At 40.8% G+C, this 11,385-nt stretch overlaps 1 protein-coding gene across 1 annotated transcript; it reads right to left on the bottom strand.

The window, feature by feature from the left end:
- Positions 1-4,819: 4,819 nt before the first annotated feature.
- Positions 4,820-11,256, bottom strand: kctd5a (potassium channel tetramerization domain containing 5a). The gene is made up of 6 exons (XM_024390263.2): positions 10,881-11,256; positions 9,549-9,657; positions 9,256-9,347; positions 8,709-8,804; positions 7,678-7,803; positions 4,820-7,028 (listed from the first exon to the last, which is right to left on the bottom strand). Exons 1-6 carry the CDS (start codon positions 11,097-11,099, stop codon positions 6,999-7,001), a joined length of 672 nt encoding a protein of 223 aa, XP_024246031.1. The 5' UTR covers positions 11,100-11,256; the 3' UTR covers positions 4,820-6,998.
- Between the last annotated feature and the right edge of the window lie 129 nt (positions 11,257-11,385).

Genomic DNA, 11,385 nt, shown 5'->3' with positions numbered 1-11,385 from the left:
CCAAACTGATACAACCAGAAGATTAAAACACTGTTTGTTTTCAAGCCCTTTTCCAACTTAAAGCTAACTAGAAGTAGTAACATCAGCCATTATGGATTGGCACGTCGTGTTGAACAACAAAATAACGGATTGTACAGTCATCCCAAAATGGCTCCAGTGGCTACTGATAGCATGAGGACGAAAAGGGCAGTTTTTCAACAACAAAAAAACAAGCTGTATTTCAATCTTCTCGATGTATCAGTTTGGATAAAGGTAACATTTGGAGTTCAGTGCTGGTAGAGCTCGCCAGATTGTAGTCCTAAAACCCAGAAATTAGTTACCTGTGGTTCATTCAGCCATCCCAATGGGAATTTTTAAAATTTTATTTAACTAGGCAAGTCAGTTAAGAACAAATTCTTATTTACAATGACAGTCTACTCTGGCCAAACCCGGATTACGGGCCAATTGTGTGCCGCCCTATTGGTCTCCCAATCACGGCCGGATGTGATGCAGCCTGGATTCGAACCAGGTACTGCAGTGACGCCTCTTGCACTGAGATGTAAAAAAATTAGTGTAGAAAGGTCTGAGGTGAACACTGGCTTAGGAGATCTTATTAGTTTTGTTTTGTACGATAATAGCAGTCTGTTAACATGACTTTTATGAATTATGAAGCATTTGAGCTTTTTTTATAACAAATTCTTAAACATTTACAAAATGTGACATTAGCTTATGAAGATTATTTCATAGAACAAAATATATAAGATCTCCTAAGCCTGTGTTTACCACATTTCTTATTTGTGTTGTTCATCCAAATCCCCCACAAAAACAGCATTTATTTTCCCAATAGGCTTTGTTCAACGGATCACGGCGGAGTTAATGCCTACAAAAAGACACCATTACTATTTCTCTCTATACCCCATGTCTGCATTGAGGTATGTTTTCCGACCCATATCTTATGCTGGCTCAGCTGTCTTAATTTAACCATGATGGCTTTCCATCCTCAGTGCAACTCACTGTAAAAAAAAGTGTAGTAGGGTTGGAATCTTCTGGCTAGGACTGTGTCCAAAATATTAGTTTATGACAATATTTTTGGTAATTACTTGAGAGAGTATTTTCCTACTTAAATATTGCATTCTGTGTGGAAATGAATAGTGATGCATTAATAAGCCATATAGTAGCTGCTAAACATTATGATGACAATAATCACACTACTTCGTTTCTAACACATACAGATGATCCCTTCACAAACGAGGTTTGTTCACAAAACCTGAATTGTGTTTAGTAGGGTACAACCAGCAACCAGAACGGAACTAGAACATATTTGCATCCTAGGCTACTGAAACTTTTGTGTTAGATTGATTTACCAAAGAGTTCATCGATGTGTTTCTATCAGAACGTTCTGCAACGTTGTGCCACAGAGTTTCTAAACCCAGAGGTGCAACATCGCGAGACGTCCAGGAACGCTTGCGAAACTGACCAAGCAAATCAAGCCGGGGTTTGAGAAGTCAGTGAGAAAAGTGAAACAATCTTCCTTAGTTGTACATTTTCTCGAAATCTGAAGGCACAACCTAGATTCGAGCCCATGTCTTAAGTAGTGGAACATGTTTTTACTCTAACCTCGTGAAAGTGACAAACTGACTAGTTAATTTACGTAAAAAACAACTATATATTGAAGGAGTGCCTTTGACAGGATGTATGTGCACAGTCTGGACCATTAGACCCGATGACATTGCCTACAAGTGGGATTTCTATAGAGTACCACCCGAGTGGCGCAGCGGTCTAAGGTACTGCATCGGTGCTGGGGGTGTCACTACAGACCCTGGTTCGATTCCAGCCTGTATCATAACCGGCCGTGATTGGGAGTCCCATAGGACGGCGCACAATTGGCCCAGCGTCGTTGGAGTTTGGCAGGGGTGGATCGTCATTGTAAATAAGAATTTGTTCTTAGCTGACTTGCCTAGTTAAATAATACCCATAAAGCCTAGTGGTCCAACAGGGAAATGGTTATAATTGTTTTACCACGATTCATTTATCCCATAGGGGATTTTAAACACTTAAAATAATGGCTGTGTTTCATGTAGGCTTACCCTGGCGTGACATTTTGATAACAGTGTAAATATCTCTCTAGGACAAGGTTACTTTTATCAATATATTACCCCCCCCCCAAAATGAAACGCTAATTAGCTGCTAATATTTTTTTGGGCCGCTAATATGGTTGTCATAAAGAACTGCAAATGCCATGACGATCTGGACGAGACTGCCGAAATCAAAGCAAAAGTAAGAATCTCTGGATTAACTATCTAATGTTAGCTAAATGTAGTAATGATTAAATTGGCTACATTTCTTTAAATGAAAAAAAAATCTGTGAAAGGTCTTGTACAAGTTTTAAATGGACATAATACCTGTTAGCAAATGTGTCAGCTAGAGATGACGTGCAGGGGCTTGCTGGGATTTGTCGTCTTGCATGATGTCTACTTTAATGCTAATTAGCATTTTTTTCAGATCTGAGAGAAAATAGAGCTGAATATATGAATAAAAGTCACCTTATCTGAGAGATTTACGTGGTTATCAAAACGTCCCACCAGGGTAAGCCTACACAAAACACAGCCCTTATTTTAATAGTTTCTAAATTTTCCTATAGGAAAAATGAATTGTGGAACAACGATTGGAACCATTTAAAAAATATATTTTTGAAATATTTTATTTTTGCATAAAGAACAAAAGTGAAAAGATATTAGACAACAATATGACAAAGTGACAGATGAGCGTTAAAAAAAACAAAATATATATATACTGCTCAAAAAAATAAAGGGAACACTAAAATACCACATCCTAGATCTGAATGAATTAAATATTTTTATTAAATACTTTTTTCTTTACATAGTTGAATGTGCTGACAACAAAATCACACAAAAATTATCAATGGAAATCAAATGTATCAACCCATGGACGTCTGGATTTGGAGTCACACTCAAAATTAAAGTGGAAACCACACTACAGGCTGATCCAACTTTGATGTAATGTCCTTAAAACAAGTCAAAATGAGGCTCAGTAGTGTGTGTGGCCTCCACGTGCCTGTATGACCTCGCTACAATGTCTGGGCATGCTCCTGATGAGGTGGCGGATGGTCTCCTGAGGGATCTCCTCCCAGACCTGGACTAAAGCATCCGGCAACTCCTGGACAGTCTGTGGTGCAACGTGGCGTTGGTGGATGGAGCGAGACAAGATGTCCCAGATGTGCTCAATTGGATTCAGGTCTGGGGAACAGTCAGGCCAGTCCATAGCATCAATGTCTTCCTCTTGCAGGAACTGCTGACACACTTCAGCCACATGAGGTCTAGCATTGTCTTGCATTAGGAGGAACCCAGGGCTAACCACACCAGCATATGGTCTCACAAGGGGTCTGAGGATCTCATCTCGGTACCTAATGGCAGTCAGGCTACCTCTGGCGAGCACATGGAGGGCTGTGCGGCCCCCTAAAGAAATGCCACCCCACGACTGACCCACCGCCAAACTGGTCATGCTGGAGGATGTTGCAGGCAGCAGAACGTTCTCCATGGTGTCTCCAGACTGTCATGTCTGTCACATGTGCTCAGTGTGAACCTGCTTTCATCTGTGAAGAGCACAAGGCGCCAGTGGCGAATTTGCCAATCTTGGTGTTCTCTGGCAAATGCCAAACGTCCTGCACGGTGTTGGGCTGTAAGCACAACCCCCACCTGTGGACGTCGGGCCCTCATACCACCCTCATGGAATCTGTTTCTGACTGTTTGAGCAGACACATGCGCATTTGTGGCCTGCTGGAGGTCATTTTGCAGGGCTCTGGCAGTGCTCCTCTTGCTCCTCCTTGCACAAAAGCGGAGGTAGCGGTCCTGCTGCTGGGTTGTTGCCCTCCTCCACATCTCCTGATGTACTGGCCTGTCTCCTGGTAGCGCCTCCATGCTCTGGACATTACGCTGACAGACACCGCAAACCTTCTTGCCACAGCTCCCATTGATGTACCATCCTGGATGAGCTGCACTACCTGAGCCACTTGTGTGGGTTGTAGACTCCGTCTCGTGCTACCACTAGAGTGAAAGCACCGCCAGCATTCAAAAGTGACCAAAACATCAGCCAGGAAGCATAGGAACTGAGAAGTGGTCTGTAGACACCACCTGCAGAACCACTTCTTTATTGGGGGTATCTTGCTAATTGCCTATAATTTCCACCTGTTGTCTATGTCATTTGCACAATAGCATGTGAAATTTGTCAATCAGTGTTGCTTCCTAAGTGGACAGTTTGATTTCACAGAAGTGTGATTGACTTGGTGTTACATGGTGTTGTTTAAATGTTCCCTTTATTTTTTTGAGCAGTGTATATATACAAAAACATAATGTCATAATAAAAAATGATACATTGGATCATATGCCGTAGGCTACATATTATACATTACGTGATGATTATATGGAAGCATTTCTGGTTAACCGCTAGGTTTTATAGGTATTATGACACGTCCACTTTGGGGCTCTATGAGTAGCAGTTTCTGCCCATCTTTATACTGTACGGTCTTTTTTTGTGCACTACTGAATGGAGCTGTGTTTGAACAGTAGCTCAATATGATTTAACCCTGTGATGGACCAAACCTGAGTCTGTCATTTGATATTTACCTAACTAGGTAAGTCCATTAAGAACAAATTCTTATTTACAATGACGGCCAACCAGTGTCTAAAGATGTTTAGTTATTACCATATTTCCTTTCAAGTGCACCCTTGCTCTATACAGTACATCTAACATATTGATGACAGCCATGTGGTTAGTATTTCTCTATGGCTCTGCAACAGTTTGTTCAAATACAATACAAGAGTTGAATTCATGACCATTTATTGATTAAATCCACCAGGTCTAGCATCACCATAATTTCCATTATCTCCAGTCAAAACATGCTATTACATATAATATAGTATGTATATACAGTAAGCATAAAAAATACAAAACATTTGATACTACTATATAGGAACAGCAGTGAGAAGATAAAAATGGTCTGCATCTGTTCATTTTAAAAATACATTTAACGGAAAACTAGAACAATGTCCCATTAGAAACCCACAGGAGCTGAAGTGTCACAGTGGAGTGAAGTGGTGTCCTGTAAAGCTGAGGGCATGGTGGAAGGTGAACCAGGCCATGCATGCAATGGCTGACACCCCCTTCTGTGTTTAAGAATCTGCAGTCAAAGGACACCACACTAGATACATGTCTTCACTGTCACTGCAGGGTGGACACAAACAGTGAGCCCTTGTGGTTTTGGGCATCACTACTACACAGATTTCACATGCACTGTGAAGCCCCAGAGGCAAGAGGCACTTATCACCACAAGACAACTCAGTGAACAAGAAAAAAACCTGTCCAAGGAAAATGTTGGAAAACTATCCGTCTGCGTACTAGATAAATGGCTGACATCCCAGATACCCAGGTAGTTGCTATGTAAACATAGTAATATACAGCTGTTTAAACAAGCCAAATTAGAGCATTGTGTCACAATGGCAAGGTAAGTAAGATCCCGATTATAAAACACTAGACATGTAAACTTTACCTTGATCAGGCAACAGGAGGGGTCCAGTTGACCTTTACAGAAATTATAGCTTGTATTCCACTAGTTAAAGCCCTGTGTGTTAGGAAGAAAAAGCATACACTGATAACACATCTGAATATTATTAAACTTCCTCTATGTACAAATCCTCATAGATATGCATGTAGACTACCGAATTTCCTTATCGCTGACAAAAGACATTCAGATTAAAGTTGAAATTCAGACATCGATTTGGTCATTGAACAATGGCAACATTTTCAAAAATAAATGTTTTCATGTACTGACAATGTTAACGTATTCAATAGGTAGATCAACCATCTACAAGTTGAACAATGGTAAAGACTGCGCATTATAATTTCCAATCTTTTCATCAATACATGACCAAAGCATTTTTACTCAGAACTTGCATGATTGCAAACTGCCACAGTTTGGTGTAATTTTGCTTGGTATACAGCCCTGTCAAAGCTCAATATAGTCAAACCGCAGAAGCGTAAAGATTGTGTATACACACACAAATAAGCAGATATGCACTAATTCATGCAAGAGACAAACACTTTTCTTTCTCACGTAAAATGGAAAACAGGCCCTTCACAACACCAGCCGATAAGTCACTGTCATATGTCAATGTGGGACAAAAATGTGCCTATCAAATGGCTCTAGGTATAATGTCCTAATTTATAACAATGTGTTCCAGTTCCACAGTGGCTGCCTAACAGGTAACCCAACTAAAACACACCAGAGTCTGGGGATGGAAGACAAGTTTTAGTCCTTTAACATCTGGCATTCCCTAACATCACCTCAACCTCATTATTAAACAATAACCCTGGTAGAAATAGTTCTAAGAATGTCCTCCTTCCAAAAAACTGATAATGTGCAGGTTGAAAGGATATTTGGAAAGGGACATAAATAATCTCTGTTTAAAGACATGTAAAAAATAAATAAAAACTGTCGATACAGTCTTCACCTCTAACAAGACAGTATGAATCTATACAACTCCATATAAATAGTCTTAAATATCTAACTTTTAAAACCTGCTTTCCAATTTATTTCTCAGAGGTTTGATTTTTGTATGTGAAGGACTGGCATAATGTAGTACGCACAAATGTTTGAAATAATGTCCCACCAGACAGTTCACACCTAATGCATCTTCCAAAACACTATTAGAGACCCTGAGTAAATGATGGACCAAGTATAAATGCTGTGGACAATAGTGATCAGTCCCTTCTCTGTGTGAAAATCTACAGTCCAGTTTTACTATGTAGGCCCAAAAACAGAGTAACGCTATCGATTGCACATTTTGATTTGAGATCTGAAAGAAAAATGGTGTGTACAATGTGTAGACTGCAGTTAGCCAGCTTCTCCAGTGTGCCATAATGCTCCTCAGAATGTGATGTAGTTTGTGTCTTTATATCTGGACATCATAGCAGGACACAATCCTAAGAACTGAACAGTCTCTTCACATTCGAGAGCCTTGTTCTTGAAGAATCTGCAAAAGAAAATGGTCAGAGAAAAATAAGATGTTTATGCCTGTATATTTCATCCTAGACAGATGTTTCAAAAAACCTTTGACAAAAGGTATTATGAGTTAGCATTTAACAGGCAGGAAGAAACCTAAAATTTCATTTTTTTTTTGACTGGAAAGCGGGGAGACTAAGGCTATGGAGAATTCCATAAACTGCAGAAGCTAGTGACAGGTCATTAAATATTAAAGTAGTTTAAATCATTAGAGGCATTGCTCTTGTCTAGATAATGATTAGCAGGATGCTCTCTAGGTAATGGGCTCATAGGATGATATGATGATATGGCACAAGGGGAAAAGGGGCTCTTGGAGAAAGGTTTAAGGCCACAATGGCAGGGGTCTAAACAAAATCTCACCAATTGTCCCCTAATATTCAAAGGTAGATACATTCATTGGCAAAATGTTTAACAATCCTTGTACTTGTCCTCTGCAGGAAATTCAGCATGCAAAAAAAGGAATTGCAGCATCCATGACCAATAAAACAATTGTGTGCATTTATGTTAGACATGTGATAGACAACATGTATACAAAACTTAGTGTAAGTCACAATAAATGGTTGTAACAATGGTCAGGAAGTTGATGAAAGACATTTTTGTTGCAATTCTGGAATACTCACCTTGGCCTTTTCACTTGGTTCACTGCTTGTGCCGTATGATTGGTTATGTAGCTCCTTAGAGACAACACACAGGAACTCTGCCTGGTCTTCGTTTCCATAGTTATATGAGGAGCCAATACTGACCAACTGAGGGGAAAAAGGGGGGGGACCAATGCCCAATGAGAAGGGAAATGTTTCTAAGGGACTAGAGGTAACATGCACACATGGGAAATCTAATTTTTCCAACAGCTTGCCAGGCACAGTCAAAACAATGTAACAGATTACAGTAGACAATTTCTATTCTACGTAAGGATTCTTTTTTTATGTCAAAGTAACAAACACTGATTTTTCTCTAGGACACCTGAGCACTTTGAGCTGTTACATTGCTCATGAATGTTTAGTATCCCTTGGATTAGACCACAGGGTGAAATCTGTCGTTAAGGTGGTAGCTAATTCAAATGAACAGACTACACTATACAGTAGGTTCCCATTTTCACAACGCTGCCACGAGCAGAATGCCTAACATTGTCACCTTGCTGGCTCCCAAAAAAGGAAACGTGAGTAGCAGCCTGAGCGCACTCATGAGTTTTCTGAGGGGAAGACCCTAACACCCTGCAAGGTCTAGAGAGAGGGGGCTAGTAGCAGAAATGCACCTAGTACAGGGTGTCCTCCTGAATGAACAGAAACATCCCCTTTTATCTGCTGTTCCATAAACAGACAAAATCTAACTCTAGCAACCTGGCCTCTGACAGAAACCAGTGTCTATTTGAACCAGGCACAACCATAGCTCCTTTCAAAGGTTGGTCAGACAATTCTGACTTTCACAAAAATAAATACAGTACCACAATAACAGCTATGTAACCAAATTATGCTGCAAGGTTATATTTCACAGGGACTACAAACTAAGACAATTATAGTATTTATGTTATACACTGAACTCAGCATCATCTGTGAACAGTACATCAACCAACAAGTCAAGGTGCAGCTGAAAGGAACATTTCTGAAAATAGGAGGCAGAACACTCCCCAATGTCTTCCTTTCAAGGTAATTACCTGCTCAAACTTCCAACCATCTGACATGGTGGAAACCATTTGTGTTAGCTCCTCTTCTTGGCACTGCAAGACTCTGTAGACATGTTTTATAGGGAGCTGTGGAGAGCGAAAAAGAGGCAATGTTAATTCACATGCAACAGAGCAGCAAGTGCTCTCAATAGGCTACATACAAATCTCCCATCCCCCCCCCCCAGAGCAGAGCCAGTATGTGCCAACTCCTGACCTCATCTACTTGGCAAGGGTAAGGAGACTGGACAAATGCCAACACATCAACAAGACCTGGAAATCCCAGTAGCTTAAGCGGAGCTTGTGCCCAGAGTCATTGCCGTATTAAACCATGTAAACAGAGGTGATCCTTGGGAGGCTAGCTTGCCAAGGATTTGCCTCTCGCCAGTAGTTAGAGGGCCTTATAGGCACCAAGGCTGACATGCCACTCCACTGCCCCCTTTAATATCCAGAGCTCTGTATTAGTGATTACAACAGGACAGTCTCAGGGAAGAAAGAAATCACTCAGATACCAATGACAATTTTAGTCGAGCCCACACACCTGAACTGTTTTGCAGGCCCTCTCCCTGATTTTGTCTTTAATTAGCTTGATCAAAGAAGGGATATTGTAGAATTCAGCCTCTTCCAGTACACCTTGAGAGGAACAGAATGTATTTAACCAATTCTTAAAACCCCAATCATTGAAAAAAACTATGTATGCTAATGAGAACTGCTGTGGTGTTAAATGTAATAAGTGTGATTGTTAGCGTGTGATGTGTTAGAGCGAAAAAGAAACAGCAACAAAGATGACAGAATGGCACAACTCTTCAGACATGTCTCAGCATATCATCATACCTTCCTCTGCAAGGCCTCTATTGAGCACCAGTTTCCCATGCCTCAGGTAGTTGAGCACTGGACCAAAGTATGTTGGGTCCCGGTCTATTAAATAGGCACCCGTTTCATCCTGAAGAAAGAGAAGTCAATAACAATGAGAAAAGCAGACAATAACAAATCTGGGGCGAAACCATTGCCGATTTTTGTACAGTGACAAACATCAAAACAGAACTGTGCAATTGCATAAACCCATAGCCAATCCATGGATACAACAGCTCTGTGCCCAGAGCTTGGAGCAGCGCCAACATGGGGTAACTGACATTTCACAGGTCTCATTATCCGTCAAGGATCACCACACCTTGCTCCAGCCTTCACACACACACGCCATCATTAGCAAGAATCAATAGAGGGCAGAGATACATATCCTTACCACATTACACTGGGCACATGAACATTACAGACATTGGAGACTTTCACCTCAACTTCAAATTAGGAATGCTAATAGGCATAGTTTCGTAAATGTCCTAGATAACTATGGGATGAAACTATTCTGCTTGGATACTGTGGATCTTTCAGAGCCCAAGACTCATTGCAACTGCATCTGTATGACTGAGCCAACTTGTCTTGTAAGGTCTTTTGCCAGCTTGTAAATGTCATCCTCCTGTTAAATGATGCATGGTGACCTTTGAGGGTTGGAAATCAGGATGGTAAACATATTCAACATGTGGATTATCATACTTTATTTTACAGGGGGCAACGCTCCTTTTCCAGAAAGGGGGGGCTCATTTGCACAATTGTATATTATAAGCCCAATTATTTACAAAAAAAATATATACTACTTGTTGGTCTTGTCAACAATATATTTTATGGTCCATTTGCGTGTAGGCGTAATTCTGATATTCACCATCTAGATAGCTACAGTAACAGTTTATCGTGGTTGACTCGTACTATATACGAATGTTATCTAAGTAGGAGTAGAAACGAGCTGCGGTACAAATTAATATTTGTTAGTTAGCTACTGTAGATCTGTAGTCAGGAGGGTTATCCAGAAAAAAAAACAGGAAAACAAACTAACGTTAACGGTAACGTTATTTAGCTAGTTAGACAAGTTATTTGGGAGTTAACGTTGGCCAGCTGAACTAGCTAGCCTGTACTAGTAACGACGTTAGTAGCTAACGTTGACCATCTAAATTAGCTATCCGTTTGGCTTACTTCCTGGCTAAACAATTAAAATAACTACCTAACTAGTTAGTAAATCGGTCTGGATATGCTAGCTAGGTAACGTAAGTTAACGTTAGAACATTCACATGCTGTGTAAAACAGACAAACGGTTAGCTAGCTAGATATCCGTACCTTGTCAGAGTCGAGGTCGGGGTCGGCCTGGCAAAGACGGTACAGGAACGATTTTGAGTCTCGGCACAACGTTTGCCTCGTTGTGAGAAAGTATGTCCCACCGACATTCAGACGGACCCATTTGGATGCCCCGATCCCAGGTGACTGCATTCTCTGTTCCGGAGACAGGGCGGGACACTGGTCAACTGAGCCGCTGGAGTCAGGGCTCTTCTCCGCCATCCCAGCTCCTCGAACTTGGATGCGTCGCTAGCTAAAGTTACAGGAACTGAGTTGAAGCGAGCCGGGAAACTGGGCAAGGCATAGTCATAAAGTACGCTAATCCAAGTTTGACAACCCCCACCCACCGGTTTCCACAGTTTTTATTAGACATCCGTCAGATTCCACAGCCACAGTCAAAATTGGCTACAATTTTTTTTTTTTTTTTGTCTTAATTTAAGGTTTAGGGTCAGGCATAAATTTAGCAGTGTGGTTAAAGTTAGGCTTAACTTTAAAATAAAATTCGAAG

The sequence above is a fragment of the Oncorhynchus tshawytscha genome, linkage group LG09 (assembly GCF_018296145.1).
Source record: "Oncorhynchus tshawytscha isolate Ot180627B linkage group LG09, Otsh_v2.0, whole genome shotgun sequence".
Taxonomy (NCBI): domain Eukaryota; kingdom Metazoa; phylum Chordata; class Actinopteri; order Salmoniformes; family Salmonidae; genus Oncorhynchus; species Oncorhynchus tshawytscha.
Note: the sequence above shows the minus strand (reverse complement) of the source record. Positions and strands in the feature narration are given on the sequence as shown.

Bases quoted from the DNA above. Each gene is read 5' to 3' on its own strand.
- kctd5a (XM_024390263.2), bottom strand. From the start codon at position 11,099: ATGGCGGAGAAGAGCCCTGACTCCAGCGGCTCAGTTGACCAGTGTCCC. The intron at 9,658-10,880 runs GTACGGATATCT...CTCTTTCTTCAG, and splicing joins CCGACCTCGACTCTGACAAG to GATGAAACGGGTGCCTATTT. The intron at 8,805-9,255 runs GTGTGTGGGCTC...CGCTCTCCACAG, and splicing joins GGGCCTGCAAAACAGTTCAG to CTCCCTATAAAACATGTCTA.